The 27,216-nt window shown below is 36.5% G+C and overlaps 1 protein-coding gene across 14 annotated transcripts in view; it reads left to right on the top strand.

Annotated features, from left to right (window-relative positions):
- The window catches only part of PARD3 (par-3 family cell polarity regulator), a 464,314-nt gene that overhangs the window by 228,212 nt on the left and 208,886 nt on the right, over window positions 1-27,216 (top strand). For all 14 annotated transcript variants that reach the window (XM_064444947.1, XM_064444949.1, XM_064444944.1 and 11 more), the window contains 4 exons: window positions 10,809-10,900; window positions 13,956-14,039; window positions 23,649-23,774; window positions 25,259-25,641. In XM_064444947.1, coding sequence (XP_064301017.1) covers window positions 10,809-10,900; window positions 13,956-14,039; window positions 23,649-23,774; window positions 25,259-25,641 — 685 coding nt within the window. The remainder of the gene's footprint in view (window positions 1-10,808; window positions 10,901-13,955; window positions 14,040-23,648; window positions 23,775-25,258; window positions 25,642-27,216) is intronic.

The following is a 27,216-nucleotide window of genomic DNA, read 5'->3' as shown; positions in this document are numbered from 1 at the left end:
TAACTTTACACTCCCACCAATATAGGGACTTTTACCTTACTGGAGAACAGATATTTTAATTAATTTTTTTAAAAAAGCCAAGTCTTCAATAAGCTTTCTGATGTCATCTCTAAACAGTCCTGAGCCATGCTGAGAAAAATACCCAGAATTGAATTTTGTTATTAAGATGCCTATGTGAGTACAATGATGTTTTGTGTGACAGAGAAGAGAGTGCTATACTTTGAGCTTGCTTCTAAATTGACTCTTACGTTCAGTACCTGAGGGGATTGAAATGTTCTGTACTTGGCTGAAGCTAGTGAAATCCTTGTGTGCTGATACAGATCTGCAAATCAAGCACAAGGGACTATTTCAAAAAAAGAAATGAATAAGGATAAAAGAGTTATGAGACCTGTTTGAAAATTGCCTAATGACAAATTCAAGTTGCTAAATAAGAAATGCTTTTTGTATCTTAAAAAAAAAAAAAAAGAAAAAAATCCTCAGAAGGATGAAAATCATAGTCTTTGAAAAGGTGAGGTGAATAATAATATATTCAGGAGCGTTACAGGGAAAATGTGAAGTGATTTATGCAGAATATTCTCCTTTCCTTTGTCTCAATATCAAGGGGAAACTATGTGACTCATCTATAATACATCTCTGCAGAAGTCTTTCAGATCTCTAAATGTAGAGGTGGAGGCATGTACGCTTGGTTTTCTGCAGGGGAAAAAAGCATGTGTCCCAATTTCATGTATCCATTGTCATTTCTTCGGCTTTTAAAAATCATGCAGGACTTAATGACTTTTTTTTTTAATGTCTGTATGCAGAATAAGCTAACTTGTCAGATTAAAGGAAAAAGTATTTAAAATTCTGTTGTTCTACATTAGTTACAAGCAGGTGAATTCAGTGTGGATCTATTTATAGGAGAGCTAATGGATGTGCCTAACTTGACCTACTTTAGACTACTCAACAGAAAAAACAAACACACTGTAGTTGTACCACTGCCATGTAATTTATTTTTTTCTTACCTTAAGAACAAAATAATGTCTTCGCTGTTGTGGTCTTCTAAACACATATGTATATTTAGAAGTATATATACATATTTGTTTAATTCCTGGATGCCTTAATAATGCTCTATGTTAGAAGTATATTGTGGGGCTTTTTTTCATTCCATAAACATCAACTTCTCTATATAAAATGAATGTTAGTTTTTGTTCTTTGCTGGCCCTGAAATCCCAGACCTGTATAACCTGGAATTGTTAGGAAGAACTGAAGTTCTTAAAGGAAACTAGACTTCATTTTCTAAAAAGCATTCCTGTTTTGAAATAATTCAAGTAAAACATCTTCTACTAATGCAGGGGCAATTTTCTCTATAGGTATTATGTATGTTAACCAAGGTTGGAGGTGGTATGTAGATGCATATGTATGTATCAGATAACATGATGAAAAGGAAAACAAATTATATATAAAGTCATCAACCACAACTGTGTTTGTTACACAGCAAGTGCCACAGTCATGTTGGCTAACCATGAGGAGATGTCCCTCTAATTGAGGTAATTCCCGCCTTGTTCAAGGTAAATGATAAAAGAACCTGCACAAAACCAGGCCTGGCCTTTGGGCTGAACTTTGCAAGGGCATTTGGTTATATGTGGACCTGTAATTGTAGCCTTGCTTCAAATAAAGCTGATAACTATTTCCGTTAAAAATATTTCCCATGACTCTGACATCAAAGTATGACTTTGAATCTGTAAGTAGTATGAACCCTAATATTTGTTTTAGACTGGCAGATCCTGGTGGTCTGTATGTCAGTCTGTGATTCATATAGCAAGGGTATAAAATTTCAGAGATTTGAACATGGAAATAGTCTGCAGATAAGACTTATTTAAAACAAACAAAGAGCATAGACTTCTCCCTGTGAAACAGATCTCTCTCGGATCCTGAGGAAGAACAGAAAGCAGAATAAAAACTGTAACTAGGCAGTCACACAAAATGAAACCATTTTCTTTTTAAGGTAACAATCAATTTGAGGTAATTTGATATAGTTCTACATGAGATAAGTACTCCTCTTTGTAATACTATGGACACATCTATGATTTGTTATTGATCAGATCTTAAGAAAGCTCTTTAGATGCTTTGGTTAATACTGAAAGTGTGGCAATCCATGCTTTATGTATTTCAGACATTTAGCACACGAGAGGTTAGTAACTTCTTGTTGCATCTAATCTTTTAGTTGACTTTCTATCATTGCATACCTTTTTAAAAACTCATTTTAGTGGATTCCCCAACAGGCGGCACTGTTGGCACTGGGATGCCCTGTCCGGTCATGCCAAATCTTTTCTGGCTATTCCTGTTAGCTGTCATTGGTTTTGCTCATAGATTGCTCTGTAAGTGAACTGTCTCACAAATTCATTATGTGATGAAATGTCTTGAGTTTTGTAATCCTTCACATACTTTGCATCTAATAAAATGTTTTAAAAATATGTTATGGACTGCAAACATTACCAGGTGATGAGAAAAGGAGGAGGTGAAGCTCATCTGGTATCTTTGAGCAGGAAGAGGTGTTTTGTTGCACAGCATCCTAAGCTGCTGCTGAGAGAATTAAGATTGCTTCTTAAAGTATCATATCCAAGTGTCTTGTCTTTATTTGTCTTTGCAGGCATGGAGCACTATCCCCAACATATTAATAGAGAAGCACTTTTAAGTGATTTTTGCCACTATTGTAAGTGTAGGAATTAAGAAAGGACCCAATGCTGTCTTCATCTTATGTCTCTCTTTGAATTAAGAAATAGATCATCAAGGTGTTATCATGTTCAGTTTGGCAACAACTTACCCATTTGTCAATGAACAGAAATTTAGGGCACTGAATTATCATTATTATAATATATTCTAATATGCTGTATTATGGTGATGCATACTGTTTGTGGACTTAAAGCTTTGCAAAATGGCTGACCATGAAATAGTTGTGCTACAATAACACTTTGAGTCTTCTTTAAAATGTCCCTTAAATAGGATTTGGTGGCAACAGCTACATATTTTTTTTTTACCCATTTGATATTTTCCATCTGTAGACAAACCTTGATGTATGATTTGTTAAGTTAGCTATCAGCTTACAGCATACCTCCTCCCTCTGCCTTCCACCATGGACTCTCAGTAGTCCTGGAGGAGTCACTGAAATGGTCTGGAGTGAGCTGCCCTCAGCCTGGAGAAAACAAATGTTGTAGTTTTCACTCAAACAGGGAATACAGTCTATGAAATATGATTACGATACACATTGTCAAATGCTTGAGAATCAGCATTGCTTTAGACATTTAGACATTACTATGGTTTTCTTTCTCTATCAGATCCCATTTTGTGCCATTTCCCTTATATGGGGTTGCTGAGTTCCTTAAGTATTTGCAATTTTTTTTTTCTTTTTTTCTCCCCCCCCCCCCCCCCCCCCCCCCCTTTCTGTGCTGGTAGGCATAGACCAGTGGGCTACATTAATTAACAAGCATGTTCGATCAACAACAAAAAAACCCTTCGAGTTTTAATGTATTTCATGCTGTTTGTTGGCAAGCTACCACAGTAAGGTCATGTCCGAGATTTTCTTTACTGTAAAGAAGCAGAACCAGCAAAATGTCTCAAGTTAAATTCCCTAGCAGGGAAACCTTTTGTCTAACCTACTGAAACTCTTAAAAGGCTCTTGTACTTTTTAGTGCTGTCTGCAGTGCCTACTGTAAAAAAAGAATTAACTGCAGCATCATCTAGTAAAAAGCTTTTTTAGTGGAAGCTCCATTAAATGGCCAAGCAGTATTTGTGTTGTACTCCTGCCGTTAACCTGGCTAGCTGTGCAATAGAGGTGTGTGCCACCAAATTGTTATACAAAGTCTGTGTGTGATTCAGTGACATATCACAGGTTGTTGAGCCCCTGAAGACTGTGGAATTCAGTAAAACTCTAAACTAATACATGCTGCAAAATAATTGAGATACTTACAGGGCTTGCTCAGTTTTTTTCAGTATTACAAGGCTTTTCATATATGTTTTAAGAAAAGTCATTAGGCATGAAAAAATATCGTTAGTCAAAACTGCATGAAGTGTCATGTAGGCTTGTCAGAGGAAGGTTGTATCAAATTATATTCATTGGCTATCTGGTGTTCTGCTTTTTGGACAATAGGAAATCAAATATATCTCTTTTTAAATCTGTAAAAACATTTCCTTCCAAGGTGCTTCACAACAGATACAGTGCCATCATGAAGCCGACCAGTTTTAAGGCTCAGTTTGATCAGTTTATTAAATGGGAAATAAGAGATGATTGCCTGTGATAGCGGGGGATGAATTTGATATTCATCAGAGACCTGGGAAATCCCTTCCATTCTGCGCTCCTCTGTGTCTGTATGATGCCTTTTCACTGATTTGACTGAGCAAGGGAAATTTCATTTTAGAGTAGTGAGGCATATAGAAACTGTATGAATATTGCCATTTCCAATTGTGGGATGACCATTCTGCACAAGGATGTGATTAACGTAGGGATCACTGCAATGTAAGGAGACTATTAACTCATATATATATGTGTAACATATATATAAAAGATTTAATATTTTTTGTGGGTTTTTTTGCTTTAAGTGGATGATGATTTAAGGTAAGGTTTCTCCCTCCTCTCCCTCCCTGCAGGCACCTAGTTTAGGACTGATGTGGATTGCTCAAAGCTCTCCCCTAATTATTTGTGCATATATATGTGTTCAAGAGGGAGAAACCTTTTTTTTTTTTTTATTCAATAACTTTTGTTTTTTCCCCATGTGATCTTTGTAACTGCTCTTCAGATTTGATTGAAAATTGCCATTCTCTGGAGATTTGGCCAGTTAATCAAGAAGTGAGAACATTAGCACAAAAGCCTGATGCTGGTATATTTGTGCTAGTTAAGACACAGGGAAATAGGTCCCCTAGGAGCTGTTTCCTATCAAGTCTGATCATACGGAGAGAGAACCTACTTTATGTTGCAAGGACCAAACAAACATTTATAAAACACGGCTGCCAGGAGACTAATAGAAAATATGGTCTCCTCTTCCATAATCATTACAGAGAAGTGCAAGAGAATAAAAGAGGGAAGATGAAGGGAAGGGTATATTTTAATAACATAAGCATTATTTTTGTTGCGTCCCAGCTGGGGAAAAAAATACCGGTGTGCAGTCTTTCAGGAGCTTTTCATTCTTGATAATGTGTTCTCTCTACAGTAAAATCTAAAGTACCTGTTGGACGTTATATACTGTTCCTTTCTGTTCGGTATTTCCAGTACTTTTCACTTGCTGTGCTGCAACTTAAAAAAATTAAATGCTAGAAAACAAACAAGCTTGAATTCACCTTCCAAAACACAGAGATTGTGTATTGACAGGCTTTTATTTGAAGTGGGGTGTATGTCTGATATATTTATATATATATTTATATATATTTACATTTATCACACACTGGTAGCTCTGCCTGCTTACCACGATGGCAATTGCTTGCCTTTTCAAGACCCTGCTTTCTGTTGCTAATGATAGTAAAAATGCTGAAAGTGGTGTATAATGAGAACATCTACCCTGTGCGAAAACACTTTGCTGCAGACTAGTAAAAATACAAAACAGGTTTGGTTATGTTTTAAAAGATGGTTCCTTTGTATAGCTCTTGTGTACCCGTGTCAGCCCATCTTTCTGCTGAGGCCGAATCTCTTGTTCAGTTAACTTCACAACCCAGAAAAAAAGTCGGTTTGTTTACAGTGCAAACAGATTTACTACAGTTTACAGCTAAATTTCCCAGACTTTTTCTTTCCACTGAGTACGTTAGATCTTGGAGTGCTTGTGCATGCTTCCTCAGGTGAGGGCTCCGTGGTGGGGCTGAGCTGGCTGTGATGCTGACTTGTGTTTGCTGTGGGATGGGACCGGCTGTGGATGCTGAGCACTGGTACCCTGGCTGTCTTGGCTTTTCATAATGCCCCCCGGCACTCAGACAAGGTGGAGGATTAAGGTCTCTAAATTGAGCATAAGTTAACAGGAAACTCAGGGCAGGAAGAGGCATGTCTGGGAGAACGAGCCTGTAGCTGGTGTTGGAGGTGCAGGTAGAGACAGAAGAGGAATGAATTTAATACTGTGGGTTGCAGAAGTGAAAGAGGAAAACGTGCAGAAGGGAGGTCAGTGGTGAAGCTGTAGTACAGCTCTGTACACACATGCCTAAACTTTACTTATGGCTTCCTTTTCTTCAATGTTAATTTGGATTTACTCAGTGTACAAGGTATTTACACATTTACATTTACACAAGAAGTGACCAGGCAGTTTTTTCTCTTGTGTTGGTCAGTGTAGCAGACCTTGCTGTAGAGTGTTAAAGTAATTTCAAAGCAGAGATACTCTCTTTCATACAACCTTTATCACTAAAATACCCAATCACTTTCTGAACAACAATGAAATAATTATTATATCCCTCTGAACTGAAAAAAACTCTCCCCAAGCCAAACACTTTTACTCCCATTTTTTTTGGTTGTTGGTAGAATGGAGACATTGCTGTTGAATTTGAGAGACAGGATTAAGTGTTCAGAGAAGACGGATTTATACATAACCCTTACGTGCCTTGAGAGCCCATTTCCCATTGTGTCTGGCTGAAGTAGATTGTAATCGGCACTTTCTCAGTCCAGGCAGCTAGAAATCAAGACTGCGCAAATGAAGCATGTAGGAATTTAAGTGACTGCACAAACTTTATTCAGACTCCCTGGCTGTTGTTGATTTTTTATGCAGATAATAGTCAAAAGACAAGGGTATGTGAGGAGGTTCTGCTTATATTTTTGGGGAGTTCATTGGAAGCGTATTGAACAGCAGAGATGAGTGGGAAAGTGCTTCTTTGAAAGTGAAGTAGTGACTGGTAGTAATTTTGGATTAATCAGAGGCAGGAGCCAATATTTCAATAATGAAAGATAAAATAGGAAAGATAAGATAGGGAAGGTGTGGCTGGTTTTGAGCTTTGGAAATGACACAAGGTAGTATTTACTCAGAAATAATCTGAGAAAATGTAATTAAAGGGACTGTTTGGGTTCATATATATTGAAGAGGGTTCTGTTGGCAAGCATACACTAACATTTCTTAACTCTGAGGATTTTGTGATCCTAAGAGGTGATAGGGAAATTTTCTTCAAAAACACAAAACAAATCAGCAACTTCTCATATGTATTTCATTAATGCTCTGCAGGCAAACTTATAGGCAGAACTGCTAGCTCTAATAGTCTATTTTGATCAGTTAAGATAGTTTTTCGGTTTTTGAGTCATTAATTTTATTACAGAACTTAGAACAATAATGATTTATTTTTATTAATAGAACAATGGCAATTTTTTTTTTTTTAATTTTTGCAAGAATCTGCTGCTGTGTACCTGTGAACAAACTTAACCCTTACAAGACACAGGAATTTTGTACAGATCCATTGAAAAGTAAGAATGACTTTCTGAAATACCTAATTCTCTTAACCTAACTAAAACCAATTTCGAGAAGTTTCTGTTTTATGCCATTGTTCACAGTTGTCATATTTTTAATCTCCATATTGGTAGCCTAAATACATGACAGATGGTATGGATGCTTTATGGAAAGTTACATCCATGTCTGGTGGCACAGTGAGGCTCGGGTGAGAAGCCCTGGCTTGGCTGAGTCTTCTCAGCAAAAGGGAATTGGGGAAATTTTATGCTGAACACATCAGGATGTGTAGTACATTGGAAGAGGTGCTTTAAATTTTCCTGAAATGGTCTTTTAATTACTCTATTTCAATTTTGGAAAAAACCATAATTCTGCCTTTAGTGGCTGTACATTAAAGCTGTATCTTTTGATATAGCAGGAATTGGTGTTTTTATAGAAAGAAAAGAAACCTTACAAGTTTGGGAGTTTATTGAAATCAGTTATTTCTGAGAAATACCTACAATAATATCTGTCTGGGTTCTTGGAAACTTTCTTGCTCTTCTAAATGTCCTTTTCCTCATTTTACCTCATGATAGCACATCCAGGTGGAATTTGCCTTTCAGAAGAAAACTACTTTCCAAATAAAGAAATAATTGCTTGATGCAGAGATTTTCACAGCTAGTTACTTTTCTTAGTAAATCAGAATTTTAAGTCAAATCCCTCTGCAGGTGTCCAATTTTTCTCTCCGTTCACTTCAATGTAAATCAAAATCTGTGTTATTTTGAGAAGAAAGGAGAGCCTGATTACTGTAATATTAAAGATTTTTAAAAGGATACATTATACATCTGTTGATTACAGCAGTAGTGTTTTCGTTGGGGTTGCAATTCCTCCTCTAAGCACCTATTTACAGTCACATGCATGTTTTTGATACAGATCTGTGTGCTGTCCGGGAAAAGCCAGACACTGGTGTGTGGGAGCTGCTGTTTCTTAATTGCTTGGATAACTGACAGTGAGTCTGGTTCCAAAACTCGCTGTGTTTATAATTCGTGGTACAAAAGGCACAAAAAGTAGATGTGGTGGTGCCAGATAGCATCTGTTTTACACAGCTTTTGGTTTGCAGTTTCTGATGTGTTACATCCTAATATTAAAAGATAAGGTATAGACAGGAGGCAAGTAGAGTTGACTGTTGCCTTCATCCTGGCTGTGCTCGGGGTCAGGCAGGGGGATGCTCCTTCCCTTGACAGAATAAACCTCTGGTCCACCAGGTGGGACAGAAAGAAAGAAAATGGGATGTGCAACAAGTGGAGAGGCTTAAGTGTGAGCTGACATTAGGACGCGCTGGGAACGAGTGCAAATACACTCTCAGGGCTGGGAAGCGGCAGAAAGAAGGATTTTCACAAAGATTTAACTCGAGTCTTGTGCGGTGGGCTGTATCCCAGGAGGGCACTGAAAGTGGGTCTATCAAAAGCAACTCCAAAGGACTGCTGCGAAGACCAAGTGGGGCAAGGGGGATTTTGTTTACAGACTTACTTTAAACTAGTCAAGGGAAAAACTCGTGGGGCTGAAAGATGGTGAAGTGTAGGATCCAAGTGGTACTAAATGAACGACGCTTGCACTGTACCTACATAGATGTCTGCTAAAATGGCACAACATAAAGCCAAGACATTTATTTGTTAGCAGAGGCATATCTACTAATAGGTGGATGTTATTTCAGTCTCTTCTTACATATGTATATACTTGTCATATGTTCAATTGAAAAGACCACACATGGAAGATGGCCAAAAATATTGTATTAACCAAGTCACATTCATTTGTGATGACCTTTCATCAGAGCTGATATTCAAAATCCTGTTTCATCAGCAACTCTGGTTTTAGACTTGCAGATAATAGCTTCAGTGCAATATGAATACATAGTTTTCTACAATCACCAGTATCCCTAACTTCAAAACAAGAAACCCATGGCAACAGCAATCTGCAGGACGCTGTATGCAACAAGGTGGAACGTTTCTTTTGAATGTGAAACAACTCCAAATGTTCTGATTTTCCTATGTCTGCCTTTTTGCACGTAACTTCAGAATTGTCATGAAGATTTGAATATTTATTTATTTTTAAAATTTATTCAGTGGTACATATCAGCTGAAATCAGTAAACATGGAGACGTAAACACTAGCTTACGTCATATTTATACATTATATGGATTATACTTGATATTGGGTTTATAAGCAAGCTTTACTATATGGAAAATATTTTGAGTTCTTATTTACATTCATAATGCAGTTCTAGGCAGGTTCAAGATGCTGGTTAACCTTTGAAATGTATTACTTGGCTAGGGCTTAGGAGAGAGAGATGACGAAGTAGTGCGTATTAAAGCCTCTCAAAACACAGCATCATCAATCTTCAAGTAGCTTGGCTTCACGCAGTGTGCTGCTACCCAGGATGCACAAGGCGTATATACAGCCCGTGGAAGCTTGGTGCATCCGGCCTCTTGGTTTTGCAGATTCTCAGTGGAAATGTCAACTGGACATTACCAACTGCTTCTGCCTGCCTTTAATATCTCTTAAATAATTTAATATGTTGTCTGACTGTGCTAAACTCATAACCTGTCACTTACTATTCTACTGACCTGATGGCTTTGGCTCTAGAATCTAAGTTCAGGTTTGAAAGCTACTGTTCACACTTGTTAATATTTTCTGTTCGGTCACACTGGTAATTAAAAGCATAAGGTTTTAATGAGTAACACAGATATAAGAAAGGTTTTAGATCTTCTTACTGGTAGTCCTTGAATTACCTTCATCTAAATTTGAAAGTACAGCATTCACAACTTTGACATTAAAATTATACATTTGGTGAATAATGTATGTACTTTTTAGAAAGTCAAATTAAAAATAAAATCAATTGGTTAGCATTAGAGCCTCACGTAACTCTTTGATGTCAGCCTTTTCTGGCATGCTATTAATAAAGGCCTGTGATAAAATGTTTAAAAAGGTCTTGGTACTTTACAGAGTTATACAAGCTGCATTTTCTTATACTGTTTTTAACTCTTTGCAAATGAGCCCCAGTGAGCTGTGTTGTGTGTTCAGTCGAGTCCCCAGTAACCCGCCCAGAGAGCTTGGAAGGAGTTTGCCCAATCACTGCTGACCGTCAGCTGATTTTGTGCTTTTACTTGTTTACCTTTTAAAAACAAAATGCTGTTTTTGATAGCTTCTGTAGCATTGCTTTTATAACTGTAGTAAAATTATGATCTAAAACTGACTAAACTATAAATACCATTAAAAAACACATAAAGTGACCAAAACCAATTTGCAACAGAAGAGATTTTTGTAGTCGTGGAGGCACACATTTCCGCTGCACGTGCAGTAACCCCAATAATCTGAAAATTTTAAAATGGCATTATTAAAATGATTTAACCTATTAAACCTAAGTTTAAGTGATTTTTGTTTTTTTAATATCTAGGATGAAGATCGAACAGAGGAGGACAACAGCAGAGTTGAGCCTGTTGGACATGCAGACACTGGTTTGGAGAACGCTACCAATTTTTCCCTGGAGTAAGTCATGGCAGAACACATTGTTTTAAGGATGAGTCTTGAGACTGAACATAGACTAGCAAAAAACTCAGAATAATATGAGTGATACTACTCTAAAGAAAGTGGGGCAGTCTCTTCTACGTCATATGTCATTTTGGTTTTAAACAATTTGCTTTGTAGACCTTTTTAAAGCAGATTTTAAACAGTTTAAAAAACCTGTGTTAAAGATGAGCATTGGAAACTTGACATTTATAAGTGCTGATGCTACAGTAGATTTTCTGCCTCAAAGATGATGTTTATTTGATGGAACTCTGAAAACTTGACAGAAGGAATAGGGTCAGTGCTAGCACAAATAGATCAACAGCTAAGAATTTCAAAGGGGAAAATCTTAATTCTGGTCACCAGTACACAGTCTACTGGGAAGATGTGCATGGTGGTCCCATAAGCTGTGTGGTCAAAAACCTCATACTTTATGAATTGATCAAAACTGATGTTGTTTAGGATGGGGAAGCTCCTCCTAATTTTAAATATATATATCAGTAAAGGACATTTTATTTCATTATGAGATACAGAAGCTTGACATTTTGCATTTCATTGCAAAGAGCTGATCCATACCTCACTGTGGAATGAATGACAAAATATCCATTCCACCCTTAAATTAAACCTTTAAAATTGATTAAACTTACATTTTAAATAAAAATAAATCCTCTGCTCCTATTATTTCTGAATTAAAATACGAATTAGGTGCAGAGGGTTTGAATGTTAGATAAAGATCATGGTGACATCTGTTGGGTAATACATGCTGAGTTTTACTCCATTCCATTTATAAAACCTGTTACATTGTAAATTCCAAATGCTGTTTGCTAAACAGAATTTGCAGAATTCCTGTCAAATTTAATGTCTTTTGGTGCTGCTTTTAAGTAACTTCTTGACTTTTCATCATATGCTACTTTTTTTCTTTCCTTTTCGATATCATACTTCTTTGTATGTTTGTTTGAAGTAGTTGGCCCAAACTTCTGAGAAAATCAGGAAACAATATTGAAACAATCTCTCTTAGGAAGGGATCATTTCCTTGTCTTTTCTGTTTTACAGAGTTTAACATTTGAATCTGTGATGGATTTTTTTTGAAGAAAAAGTATAAGAATGAGTGCCTAGACCATAAGTGTGTATTTTGGAAAAAGGAAGGTTACTGACTCAAGCAGTAGAACAAGTTAAACAGTGTAGGCTGGATATGAAAACTGACATTTTTTTGTTTTATTTAAAGCTGTGTTTCCACTTACGTCAGTGCCAGGTGAATCACACTTATTGGCACGTGTTCTCTTCCTCAGCCCTCAATTTTCTTTTACGCTAATAGGAAAGTCAGAAGAAGGTTGATCAGAGGGGGCCATAGACATACAAATAGCAACAAATGCCTTTTAGAGTACCTTTTGGAGGTGAAAGGCGTTGCTTGCTTCCTGTGAGATGCTTTGCACATGGATTAATGAAAACTTAGCCTTAATGTACAGTGAGAAAGAGATTAAGTTAGCCAATACAGAAACCGGGACAGGGAACATTACCAAATGCTGTAATGCTCTCAGACATTGGTCAAGGTCTGAAGAATAACACATTTTTGGCTGATGTCTCTCAGCAATCCTGTTGTTGCAATACATTCTTGAGCTAAACAGGGGCAACAGTGATAGAGACCTTCCATTTGTGGTGTTTAAAAAACGAGTTAAAAAAATTAAACGTGAATCGAGGCATACAACAAATGTATTTTTTTAATGTTGTTAAGTTTTAATGTTGTTAGTTGGTGTTAAGGCTACCTTAAAAATATATTAACAAAATGTAATGTAGAAGAAATATAAACCAAACTGTAATGCAGCATTTTTGTTGGCTTCCTACGAAGACGTGGTCTGCTTATTCTCAGAATCCAGATTAAGCACTGCAAGCTTTCGTGATGGGCCACCATATGATCAAGAGCTTATTGAAGGAAGTAGAAAATCTTTTACTGCTATCATAGGGCATTGATCTTGCTCTTTGCTTCATTTCTAGATTAAATTTGATTTGTACGCTTATGAGAAGCAAGCTTCTCAAAGGTCTGTGTATCTATATGTAGTGCCAGGAAATATGGAAAAAGTATGTAATACTAGAGAGAGGCATAAGCGACAAATTTAGATCATGGCTTTCATTCAGATCTCTCACTTTCAGATTTACTGAGAAGTTTGGCCTTAATATATTATTTTCTCATTTGGGTATTTATAACTCTTTATGGTTTGTGGGCTATATTTCACCTTTCCAGATGTGGGCATGTTACAAATGCATCAGTAGATTCGGTACAAATCTATTTCTAGAATTTTTGCATGTGTCTTTCTGAACCTGTACTTCCCTTTTTCACTTTTCCCCTCTCCAGCAAAAAGCGTAATTGAAAACTAGATGCATAGTTGCTCCAGGAGGACATCTGGTTGGTTTTGAATGTTGTAGTTAAAGCTTACTTTGTAAACTTTGCCTGCTAAGGAGCTAGAGATACAGCAATCTTCCAGTAAAAGATTACAATAAAACAAATTAAAGTGTTTTAAAACCGGAAGAGTTTAATCAACTAAAAATTCAATAATTCTCATTTGATTAAGGGGGAGTTATGTAAAAGCTAGTGTTAAGGCCTATAGTCGGCTCTCCCTATGATAAAAAAAGAAGCATGCTTGTGCTATGATCAGGTTTTAGGCTTTTGAGGAAAAAACGTGTGTGATATTTAAGGTATTTCTGCTTGGCAGTCAAAACAATTTACTTAAATTTAACTTCAGAATAAGGGAGAAATAAAACCAGTATGCATGCATTGATGATACCTATTTTTACACAGCAAACTAAGTTTACAAAAAATATCTTTAATTTTTGTTTGTTTTATTAATTTAACTGTTTTTGATGGTTGATCTCCTTTCATGCCATCAGATTAATCTTCAGGTATGTAGCATTCAACAATGCTTTCATCACCATGACTTCTTGATTTCTGAAATGGTTTTGTTTTTCTGTGTATGTTTGTGTGGGGTTTTTTGGTTCCTTCACGGTACATGTTCATATTCCCTCATTCGTCATTGTCTCACAGTGATATGGTAAAGCTCGTAGAAGTCTCCAACGACGGTGGGCCTTTGGGAATCCATGTAGTGCCTTTCAGTGCCCGAGGCGGAAGGTAACGTATTGTGTAGGATTTTAATTGAATCATAACTTGCTGTGTTTTATCTTAGTTGTGTTAATTTTTGTATTGTGTCTTGCCTTCTGTAGAATATTGTGTGTTTTTCAAAAGGCAGTGTCACTGATTAGGAAAGGAAGAAATGCAAGTTTATTGACTCTGTACTTGGAATGGACTTTATAATGGAAAGGCACTGCTTAAAATGAGTTAGAACCTGCGGGGTTTTAATAGCGGTTCTGTTACGATCTCATGGGAAATTGATTGATAAGGATGTTTCCTTTTGGACTCTTAAAAATTATAATATGCTGCTTTAATTCAGGTGGACGTTTATGCAACATTTCCTTGCGGACTGTTTAAAGCCACAAGTTCCCAAATTACAGCAGGAGTCTAAACCAGAGGTGTCCTACGCCTACATTTGATAAGAGTGGAAGAGTAAATAGTCATCACACTTCCGATATTTAGGGTTCTCCCATCTGTTGGGGTTAAAATGAAGTAGCAAAACCCATTGAAACATTCTGGTTTTGGGGAAGGTGAACTTGTTTTAGTTATGACAAGCCGGAACTCCTGAAGTTGGAATGATTAAAAAAAAAAAAGAAAGAGTAAAGAAAGTAATTGACATTAAAGATATCACTTGGGAGATTTTATTAGCAAACAGATGCATCATCTCTAATGCTTACTTTGCTAAAGCAGAGTTTTAGCATTTAGGTTCATTAACATAGTCTGAGGAAAAATAGCTTAACTTTTGTAGTAATTAGTGGTGGATTTGAAGCTTTTAAGTATGTTGAAAAAAAAGATAATTCTTCAGCAATATAAGCAAATTTTATTTTGGTAATGCATGTTCTAAGTATACCCTGTATTTTCCATCTTCAAGGAAAATAGGAACAAATACATTTTTTAAAAAGTAATCGTTGATTACACATGAATGGGTATTATGTTCTCACATGTCTGTCACCACAGTAGCCAATTCAGTTTAGTAATTAAGAGCAAAACTAACTTGCTATATATATCTCTCTTAAAAATTCATACAAACCTATTTTCAGAGATAATGTGTTTTTCCTTCTATACCAACTACCTTCACAAGACTTTAAACACAGCATAAGAGCTTTATTTGCAGTTGTTACTTTAAACCCAATGCTTTCATTGCCATACTGACATGTATTATGAGAAAATGTAACTGTTTTGAATTTAAGGCTACTTTTTCTGAGGACTACAAGTATTAAGAACAAACTTCCATAATATCGTAAATTCTTCTATTCATGATCTGAAATTTAGTAAATTCAGTGTGAGGATAGAAGGGGCATGAATGAATGGTACTTCAAACATAAGCTCACAAGTAAATCCCCTAAAGTTGGAAATGGCTGAAATGTTCACACAGTTATCTGGGATTTAGACAGTGAGAGGCCAAGAGAAAGACCAGTTTAAGAATGTTGGCTGCCTACTAAGTACTTGTTTAATAAAATTGATGTTAGAAATATATGTTTTGACATTCTGAATAAGAATTTTAACTCAAGTAAAATTGACTTCCAGGCTGTTAATGTGGTTGTCAAGTCTAAGGCAAAGCTTAAACTGCTTATACATAATGATAGCATGTAAAATGAAAAAGTCGTAAACACAGAAATAAAATATCTCACTTTTTTTAAGGATGCTGGCTATGTCAAGAGCTATGAAGGACTTTTAACTCTTTTTTTTTTTTTTTTCCTGAGTTTGGGATCATAAGATAAAGTTTTATTACAGGAAAGCCAATCTTAAATATAAATGTTTAGAATCAAGACATACTTGAATATCAAATTCTGTTACAAGGGAAATAATTTTTATATTAAAATTGGTGTACTACTTCCTCATAGTACTAAAATTCCCCTCACTGAAAAACGGATGGAATGTGTAATTGCTGTCCAAGTTCTTCTGAGCCCCCCAAAAGTAATCTGCTGGAGAGGGGAAATACTTGGGTCCATGTCTTGGTAGTGTGGAGGAGCGGAGTTGGAGAGGACTGTGGATATTTCCAAAACATTTCTCCCATGCTCTGTGTGTTGTAGTGGAAGAAAAGTAGAGCTGATTGCTTGGTATTGATTATAAGCCCTCATGTTGTACTGCGGCTTTACTGTCAGCTGTGCCAACGCCTCTACCTGCTTTCAGTGAGGACAAAGACATTTTCTCCAGCTGCCTGCAGCTCACTGTGGGCAGGGAAAGGAGTGCACTCAGCTTCAGTTTTGGATCAGTTGGTGGGGTTTATTTTGGTGGGGTGTGGTTTTCTTTTTTTTCTTTTGGTCCCCCAGCACTTTTGAGCGGATAAGATACATTTGGTTCTCCTTTTGCTAGACTCAGAGGGAGAGCAGATGCTTGGCAGGGATCCTCTTCTGCCTACTTGTTTCTCACTCTAGCACATGGCTGCTCTTTGTTCCTCCTCTGGCCGCAAAGCATAATCCTCCGTGCTACACTGAACGAACTAACTTGAGCGGGGGCATCTGCTCAGCAGAAACCTAAATATACAAAACCAAACACGGGATTCAGTAAAGACTTTGAGGGATGTCCGGAAGGAGAAGATCTGATATATCATATAGCTTAGTCCATCGGCCCACCATTGTTTTATATTTGCATGGTGTTCGGTTCCAGTTATGCTGTGTTTTCAATTATTTTTCTTCCAGTTCCTTTCTTTTGCTTTTGAAAGTTACTCAATAGGCAGTGTTTATTAAATCAATAATTTTAGAAAGTGAAAAAGTGTAAAAACATACTAATGCAATTCTCCCTTTTTCCCCTATGCAATAAGCAGGGGCCTTCTCCCATGAAAAAATCCTCGCCTCCCTCAAAGCAAAAACCCCAAACCTCTAAAAATCACATGCCATAGCTCTCTGCTTTATTTATATTGAGGAAATATTTGACTTCTCATGGTCTTTTGAGGGTTTGGGTTTGAAGTAAGAATCTGTCTTCAATATTGGCTTTTGATCTTGAACAAAATCAGTGAAGATCTCTGATTCATCTATATAGATGCTACTAATTATTTCTGTTCCTAGTAAAATGGAGTACAGACATGGTCAAAGTTTCTTCTATGGATACGTTTCCTTATTATCCTTCTGTTTTACCGCTAGAGTTTATCAGCCCTTTATTGGCCTTTTTGATCATGTGCTTTGGATAACAGAGTTTGTTCACCTTATCAAAAGGGGAGGGGTATACCTATTCATCACCTTATGGTTCTGAAATTTCTCAAGATAAAAGTTTTGTTTGCAAAACCTGCTTACACATTTTTGCAATGACATAAATGCAGTGCTAAGCAGAATACGACACCTGAAAATGAATGCAGAAAGAAGGACAGAATAGAAAGTGAAAAGGAAAGTGTTTAGGTAGGAGTAGTGCAAAGAGGAAATGAATGAGAGGAAAGCATAAAAGGAAAGAAAATTCTAAATCTGTGCAAAATTGCCATTAGCACCAATCGCTGTTTCTTATTAGGTGCTCAGAGAGGTGAGCAACCACTCAGCATTTGAGCTATCCTGGCTGATGGGGGACTTTTTGTTGATGCATAAATGGGGCTGCATCGAGTTCTCCTCTGCAAGCTTAATAGTAATTATAGCATAATTTACTGTTATATGGTCTCTTATAAGAGTTTTCGAAATCTTCTCAAGCTCTCTACCCTAGCTGCTCTTCTGAAATCCTGCCATGTCTGTCTTTGGAAGGAGATTCAAATGACACAAGGAATATATGAGTTAACAGCAGAAATCGCTGTGAATAATGATATGGAAGTTATAGTCCCATAGTCCCAAGACTACTGTGAAGTCTACTTAGTAGAACAGAAAAGAAAAGAACTTGGATATTAATCTGAAAACCCTATAAAGAAAATCCATTAATAAGTATCAGAGACGTTACTTTGATGCTGACCAATATGTAGGGCTCTGCCAGCTGTTTTTCCTATTGAAGCATACCACAAAATCCATGATAAACCATGCGGCTAAAACCTGGCAACTAAAAATATTTAATCTGTTGTTTTATGTTACATATCCTAAATGTCTTAAAACTATTAAGGAAATCTTGGAAGAATGTGGGGGAAAAAGCAATTGAATTTTATTTCTTTTTGTTAGTTTAAATGACAAATTCAACATATTTTCTTAAAAAATTTGAAAACCTCAAGTGACGGTAGGCGTTGATGTGTACACAGTCCCCATACTAGAAAATTGTTTCTAATTTTTTGTTCTGTATTTCTTTGATTTTTGTTTTTTTTTTTTTTTTGCTTTTGGTGTAAGTGCCCTTCATTTTCCAGAGTTCATAAATCACTTAATATTTCACTGGAAAAGTTTTAGTCTTTTACTCCAGATACAAAGAAAACTAAAAGTAATATCTAATGGCCATTGTCTATGCCGAGAGTCCTTAATATCCTCTTCAAGGTGCCTCTCTAATGATCGTATTCTGTTTGATCATCTAGGAGCTATGTGTTATCTGCACCTCCATTTATTCCTCTCCTGCACTGCCAGCTTTTTAAGTCTCAAAGGTAGCCGTGGTTTTCAAAAACATATGCATTGGGAAAAGATTCCCTGTGGTGTGAATGTACGATTCCCCCACTCTTTTAGCTGAATTCAAGGCTTTCTCTGTCTGTTCTCAGCCTTTAAAAAGTTACATAAACTTAATTTGAAGTATTATTCAAGCTAAAAAGCTGAGGAGTAGTTACCAAAGATTGGAAATTGGTTCCGGACTTCAGGCGTGAAAGCTGATAAAGTTGTTTTAATGCCTCCACAGTAGTGCTGTGACGTCAATGACAGCAAAGGAGTTTATGTCCAATTTAGCATTGATCAGCCACGATAATTTAACTCACGCAAGCTGATTTGCCTACGCTGACCTCTGAATCTCAGGAAATTTATACCGTGTTTATGTTCCTGTAGAACTTCTCAGAGATCTTTCATTGTATGAAACCACTACCCATCAGTTTTTCAATCAATCCTTATTCTTGCCCCTTAATCTAGTTTTAGCCTTTTCATGTTAGTGACTTTACATAAACATCCAAATTGGTTATATTCTGTTCTGTCTGATTTGATTATATTACAGTTAGCTTGCAGGTAATAGGTAAATAACTTCAGCGTGTACGTACAATGGGCGGTGACGGCCGAATCATATTCTAGCTGCTCAATGTAATATTTTTATTACTCTCATAGTATCTACACTGTCAGTTTTTATTAAGACAAATTGCCATCATTTCCATACAGCTGGATGGCATGTGGGGAGTTCACCATTTCAGAGGACTACTCAGACTAACTCAGGCAATTTAGATGTCAATAAAACATTCGCTGCTTATTTCTAGTTTTATCATTGGTTGTAATTTATACTGAGAACTGAAATGTTAACACATGTAGCTGAGTTTATTTTAATTATATAATTAGAGTAATGAACCTTTTTGAAATACAGTGGTGCAAATGGTAATATAATCTAAGTTGTTTACATTCCCAATTAGGTATTTAAAACAAATACAAGGATTGAGCTCTGTGCTTGAATACTGTTTCCCTTCTGTCCCCATGTCAGCTAACGTTAGACTAAAACAGTGCAGGTACCAAACTTCCATTTATAATTATGGTTTCAACAGGGCTGTAGACTTGCACAGTGTTTTGAAGAGGTTCACACAACAGTTAATCACATTCTTGAAGAAGTTGTAGTTTAAAATGTTTATAATGGAAGAACTGATGTTAGAAAATGTGTTGACTTTAACTGGGCAAGATTGAGCAAGTTCAAATGCGCCTATATATTTGTATGCTACATGGTTGTGTTTAAACAAGTATATATACTGACATTTGTATTTTATACTAGATTAGTTTGCAGACTTTCAAAATTTGTGTTTTGCTAATGTAGGAAACATAATATTGAAACTGTAGCAGAGCTACATCTCCACTTATCAGGATTAATGGTGGTGGCATACGGCAGGGAAAAAAATCCATTTAGTTTTTAGGTTATTGCATATTTTCAATATCAGGTCTACTCTGTTTATCTCCAGGTACTGCAACAACAAACATGAATTCCTATAATGCCTTTTTCTAGAGTCATATTCTTACATCTAACTGTAATATACTGAAGAAATACTGTAGGAAATTGATCAGCTTTTGTTACTAACATTTTCAGGAACATGTATTTTCTGCAAGTTCTAGGAGAGTTTACTCTGCTATGCAGAACCACACTCAGGAAATTGTTTCTGGAACTGTGTCTAAAGCGATCTTTTGCCCCATGTGTTTATGTAAAAAAAAATAAATAAATTAAAAGGCACTGTGAGGATTCAGGTTTCAGATTTGTCTGAGGCTGTTCATCCAGCCTTGAATCTGTTCTCAGTGACTTTAGCTTTATATGCCTTGGTTAACCTAGCTGTAACGTTTACTAAAAACCAAAGTCCTCATGAGCACTGTATGTTGTGTCTTAGATGAACAATCTTGCATTAGTAGAACTTGTAGACTTTGTTTAATGAGAATATTTGCAATTTTGCCTGGTAGTTTATTTACTTGTTATGTAATTTTACTGTTGGTTAGGATTAGTAGTATTTTTACTAGATTTGATACCTTAGGTGAAGTAAATTTAAGAAATGATAAACCATGCATAAAGATGCATGTTGCGTTAATAATTTAGAATAACTTCAGAATGTAAAACAGTAGAAAGCAGTGTTTCAAGCAAAATGCTATGGAAAACCATCGATGGACCCATTACTTTGTAATCATAAGTACGTGGAGACATCGGGGTAAAATAATCATTCTTTTGTATAGTGTATTATCATAGTATTAACTTGGAGTGGTATACTTTGTGCAGAATGTTTTGATTTTCAGCATGTAGATAATTTGACATTTTTATATTTAACCCTATAAAAAAACCACCTGTTGCAGTTACCGTGTATGCTCTCGTGCATGCATTGCATGCACAACCAAATCCTGAATTGTCTTTGGGCATTGCAGAGGAACACACCTGCATCAAAGTGCTGTTGGGCATGAAGTGAAAGAAAAGGAAGGGTAGACTCAATTCTTTCCTCTCCCCCTCATATATTTTGGTGGTTTTCTCTTAAATGTAGCATTCCCAATTTTATATTTGCTTACTTATCTCTTCCCCATCTAGCAATATCCTCTTCAGTAACGTCACTTTGGGGTTCAAAGACATTGTCTGCTCAGAGAAATTCAACACATCACAAGTGAAAAAGTCACAAACTTGTTTTCTAACCTTCAGTTTTGCATGTATCAAAACTATAATTCTGATAAAAATAATATAGTGAAGGCATACAAGTTTTTTTCCTTTTTATCATTTACATTCATAAGTGTTATTTTAGTGCTTTCTGCAGCTATAAAACAATCTGTAAAAATTTATTTTTTATAATTATCAGTTTTAACAATTGAGACTGTGTTCAAAGCTTGTTTTAGTGAACAGAAGGAAAAAGGGGTTGAATCAGTATTTTAAAAATTTCTTTTTTTTTACTTCCTGTGACAACATACCTTCACAATTATCAGCAAAGTTTAGTACAACGAACAGAGTACAATATGGTCATTAAGTTAGTGTGTGACCTCTGTGGACTTTTAGAATTTTTTGTCATGCAAACTATTAGAGGATTGTGGGAAAGGCAAACAGAAATCCACCTAAAAATCTAGATGATGCAAGGTGTTTCATTACCTTGATGATCAGAAGAAAAAATCATGGAAGAATTGTTTCTGCTTTGGGAAATTTGGGATAATTGGTTTTGCCTTTTTTAATTTTCTTTTTAATGGGAGATGGTGGGTTGTTAGAGGGAATCTACAAAAGGTGGAATTTTCCAGACCCAAAGTATATCCACTTGGAATGGGGAGGGGTAGAACTAGATACACACTGTTACTGGCTGTGTTTTCAAGTTTGGGTGTTTTTGTTTTGGGTTTTTTTTCCTCCCCTCTGAAATGCATGTATTCTAGAGAAATGATACTTCAGCTTTATAGAACCTTTCTGGTCCTTGTACTCACCAGTGTTATTGCAAAGAGATGCAGCTGAGCTAAAGTCAAGCCCAGTCACAGTTAGAATCAGTGGCTGCGCTCAAGTGGTCCATCGGGAACCAAGAGAGGGTGGAGAAGGTTTGCCTCCGATGGGAACCCTGGGCAGGTCGAAGGTGCAGTATGTTAGGTGTTTGCAAAATACACTATCAGTTTGAAACAGAATAATGTCACTTAAATTTTAATGTCTGACTCAAACTTCATTTGATGATTTGTGTTGTCACAATGCTTTATGTTGATTTTCTCCTCACAGTCTGTTTACATGTATAGATCCTTTCAACATCATATCTTAATGTCTCTAGGTGGTTCCAAAATGGAAATACTACTAGGATTGTTTCTCTTACTCCTTCATCTGCCTTGTAGGGGAAAACATACGACTGTTCTGTACAATAAATGCCTTATTTGCATATGTTTATGATAAATTGGTAAATGAAGAATTTAAAGTGGAAGAAATAAGTTAATTTTGCTTTTCTGACCCATTTGATGAAGTGCTCAAGTGCATATATAACTTCTGAGCGCATGAGGAGTCCTTTTAAGCATCATTGACTGCTCATTTATTTGAGGTATGTGTGAACTGAAGTGCTATATCACTGAAAGTTTTGGGCTAAAAGACATATGTGGTCTTGCAATCCCTGCCACACAACCAAGTACTTTCCACGCCGTGCTTTGAAAGGACTTCTGAAAAAGTAATGCTGTTGACTTGGATGATGTGAATTTGACCCACTGATACATCTTGTGGGATTTCAAAGTAAAGCTGATCTTCTTTAAAAACATCAGTGTTGATGCAAGAATAAGCCTGAAGATTGATCCTTCTTCAAACCTAGAGTTCAGGTATAGAAACATCATTGACTTTTCACACTGTCCTACCAGTACCTCAGAAATCCACACTTCAGGATCCATTTCATAATTTCAAGATTAAATATTTGTCTACCTTTTCTCTCTAATAATGTCCTTAAGGTGACACTGTGGGTAAGCACTAGACAGAGGTGACCAACTCATTGTACAGAGATTATCAAATGGTCATCGTCTTCGGTCATTACTGAACCAAGTAATTTAAGATCATGTGCTGAGTTAAAAATGGCATTTAAGTTTTTAATTTCCTCTTTGCTGTTTAGTAAAAAAAGTTAAGGCTTAAAAAGAAAAGCATTTGTTTTGCATGAAGTTCCTGAACCCTCTATCCATCCTTTCATTATAGGCTGCTTATTATATGACATGACCCACGTTTCACTTGCACAGAAGCAGTAGTGATGGATGTGGTATTCTCTGCTAATTCAGAAATTCAGATTTTAAGTTGAACCTGTTCAACTTCAGTTAACTAGCATAAAAGATACCAGCTCTCAGAGGTGTAGTGCTTCTTGGTGCTTTTACTGCTCAGAAATCTTGGTCTTTCGCAAGAATGGACATGCTATCATCACACTGCCTGTTCGTTCTTACTTTTAAATGATGTGCTTGATTCACCTAGGGTCTTTGTTTCATGGATAAGGGATAATAATTCAGGTAATGCTTATAAATTATTTGAAAACATGATATTCTACTTCAAGGTAAAGGTGGTTTAAAGTTTAGTTTCTATAGTGATTATGATAAAATATTAAATCAGTAGGATTTTCTATGTTGCAAATTGTTAGAACAGTAACCATTTGTAATCTTAATGTTCCAGGACCCTGGGGCTGCTGGTAAAGCGACTGGAGAAAGGTGGAAAAGCTGAACAAGGAAACCTTTTTCGTGAGAATGATTGTATTGTCAGGATTAATGATGGAGACCTTCGGAATAGGAGATTTGAACAGTAAGTATACTTACAGCATGTTACATAGCATTATTTAATCTTTAACACTGCACCTTGCAATAATTTAACGTAATGAAGTATTTAAGAAAAAATTGTCTAAGCTTGCCTTTCTAATAAAGAATAGATACACCAAGGGATGTTAGTGGTTTTTAATTAGCCAAACTGCAAAAAATTCACGATGATTATTTTCATTAGAGTAGATGCACTTCTCATTTGATTGTTTTTGCACATTATGGATTTTTTTCTTTTTGCAGTGGTAAACTGCTTATCATGAAATTCCCATTTTTTGCTCTTCTGCTTGCAATGCATCATGTTCAATATATGTGGACACCATGGAGACTTTATTTTCAGCATTTTAAAAATATCTGTGGTTTTGTATGTGTGAGAACTAACGGTCCTAATATGCAGAAACTTCCTGGAGAAGTTTGAGAGATCATAAGTATTTGCTCAGTGGAAGCCTGGACTTATAGAATCATTAAGGTTGGAAAAGACCTCTAGAATCATTAAGGTTGGAAAAGACCTCTAGGATCATTAAGTCCAAACGTCAACCCAACTCTACTGTGTCTCCTAAACCATGCCCTGAAGTGCCACGTCTTGGTAGAATCCCAAAATGGTGAATCAGACAGACTTTTAAAAGTGAAATGAGGTTGTAGTTCATATACAGATAATTGAAAGAGAAAGCAGAAAAGAGGTATGCAGAAAATGAATGATTTCAATGATGATAATATTGTTCTGAAAACCCTAGGATGTTGAGGGCGAAATACTTAATTTACATTTGAAATGTGTTTTTTATTTCTGACTCTAACTTGGATTGGAACTCGACCCTGTACCATATGGTTGAAAGTAGATTGTCTCTGTTTGTTCCGTGGTCCTGAATCACGATTTCTGAAGTCTGTGAAAAGACTTGTTGACTTCGCGTGCTTTGGATCACGACCTAGAGCCCGATGTCTGTCTGTGCAGGAATAAGCATTTTTTTTCTATTTCTTAATGTGTTCTGAAATACTACTAACTTAGAAAAAGCAGAGTGTAAACTGGACTTATTGTGAGACTGCATATACTCTCAACAAATTATGGAAATACATGGTCTTTGTATAAAGTGTAATTTTCATTCTAATAATTCTGTTGTCACTGTGATTACTGTATCTGAAGAAGCAATTATAAAGGTTCAAAACAAAAGGACACTGCAGTTCTTCCATAGAACTCTCTGCATTTCAAGACTGTGGTTATGATATTTGCTTTTCAGAGTCCAGTATTTGGTACATTAGTTGTTAAGCTTATTTAACCATTGTGTTACCCTAAGGCAATAAACCTTAGCAAAAAACAGACCAAGTAGACTAGTGAACAGATTCAAGTTTTATGGTTTATGCTTGAGTGCGATGTGTCTGTCAGCTCGTGTTGCTTAATTAACATCACTAATTATGCTTATAATGTCTTGTAGTCTGCCAGTCCTAATTTGCTAATTTCCTGTTCATTTTGAAACCTAGAGCACAACATATGTTTCGCCAAGCCATGCGTACGCCGTTCATTTGGTTCCACGTGGTCCCTGCGGCAAATAAAGAGCAGTATGAACAGTTGTCCCAAAGTGAGAAGAACACGTACTACTCCAGCCGGTTCAGCCCCGATTCCCAGTATGCTGACAGCAAAAGTATTAACAATTCTGGACTTCACACGTTACAGAGAATGTCTCGAGCGAGTAACCAGTCTGATCAAACGGACTCCTACTCACAGCTACCTCATAGTGTGAATTCATCAGGGAAACCACCCTCCGGCCTGGTACCATCACCTCAGAAAGTTCTCACCTCCACTGCAAACAGTGGGTATAACACCAAAAAGATAGGGAAGAGGCTCAGTATACAACTGAGAAAAGGTAAGGCAGTAGCGCAATCCTCATATAGCATGAGGTATGTGTGTGTCATGCGCCGTTGTATTGGGCAGGACAGCTTGCACAAGCACAGGGGAAGTGATGGATTGACTTTGAAGCCAAGTGGCTGAGTTCTCCATGACAGTACTCCCAGGAGTTCAGCTGTGCATTCGTGTTGTGCAGTGTGTTTGCAAAAGGCTGTTTTGAAGAGTGCTTTAACACTGTTTTGTGTCTCTCAACTAAGCTGAAGTGCAGGAAGTGCTACGAATTCTGTTGGCCAAGACCCAGGGAGTGGTTAACTATTTAACTAATAAAAGTAAATAAGCAAAAATGGCCCATATTCTGTACTTTACAGGTATCATGACTTTAAATTGAATAACTGTGGTTTTGCTGCTAGATTTTAAGTGTGTGGTGGATCCAGTTGGTAAATTGGACTTTCTCATTTCCAGCTAAAGCTTTTTTATTCCACTGGGATGTGAAGAGTCTTTGTTCGAACGGTTGAGATGTAATGAGATATTTCCTATCTTAGGCCTTGTTCTAATGTGTTTGAATGGGGGTGAGAGACTATTTAAAGGCAGAGGAGAAAGCAGAGCGTGCTGATCTCAACACCTGTGTTATATGTGCACATTAGATGTACTGGTACATCCATGGAATTTGTATGATGTGTTGAAAGTCCTTAGTGAGAAAATCTGGTATTTTTCTTTAGTTACTATCTAGGTGCTTTTAAGATAGTTTGAAGTATAATAAAATGACATTTAGATGCAAGTATTTCTTGCCTCTTGGGAAATGATTTTAAAAAAAGATTATACATGCTGTAAACTTTATGGTATTAAAATGAGTGCATTTAAGGTTAGGTATCTCCAGAGGTCCCTTCCAATCCCCACCATTTTGTGATATAATTTGATCCCTAGGAGCAAGAATAGTGTTTACATTACACGGCAAAATGTTTACGTATGTGACAGTATTCTCTGTAAACTCAAAGCACGTTCCCCTTAGAGTACTGTATGTGCTTACGAGTTAATAATTTTTATTAATTCATCTTTTTATCAAAAGGTATTGAAGACAATGTGTTGAATGGTAGAGATTTTACAGTTTCACAGGTACCAGGCTACATGTCACATTATTATTATGCTTTCCTTTATATGAACTTCACATGAACCACCAGATTGCTTCTTTCTGGTTGCTGAATTTTAAGCTCTACAAACTTGGATGACATAAGGTTGAGTTGACAGTTTGCTTCTGTTGTTGATACTTCTTCAATAAATTCTTTAGGCCATCAGCTCAGATCAGCGAGTGTGGAAAAACTTATTGTTTTTGGCTGAGTAAGGAATCACTCTGCTTGCAAATATGCTCTCAGTCACTACAGTGATTTCTACCTATTTTTTTGTGTCTCTGGAAGCCTGTAGAAATCTCTCTCGAACATTACATAAAAGACTTCTCAGCCAGGAGTGGAAATACCCATTTCATATAATTTAGTAGCATCAACAAATGAATATAGAATATGGGAACACAATATCTTTGCATGAAACGAATGTGCCATTACAGCTGCTCATAAGATACAAAAATATAATTTTGATTCTT

The sequence above is a fragment of the Phalacrocorax carbo genome, chromosome 2 (assembly GCF_963921805.1).
Source record: "Phalacrocorax carbo chromosome 2, bPhaCar2.1, whole genome shotgun sequence".
NCBI classification, from domain to species: domain Eukaryota; kingdom Metazoa; phylum Chordata; class Aves; order Suliformes; family Phalacrocoracidae; genus Phalacrocorax; species Phalacrocorax carbo.
Note: the sequence above shows the minus strand (reverse complement) of the source record. Positions and strands in the feature narration are given on the sequence as shown.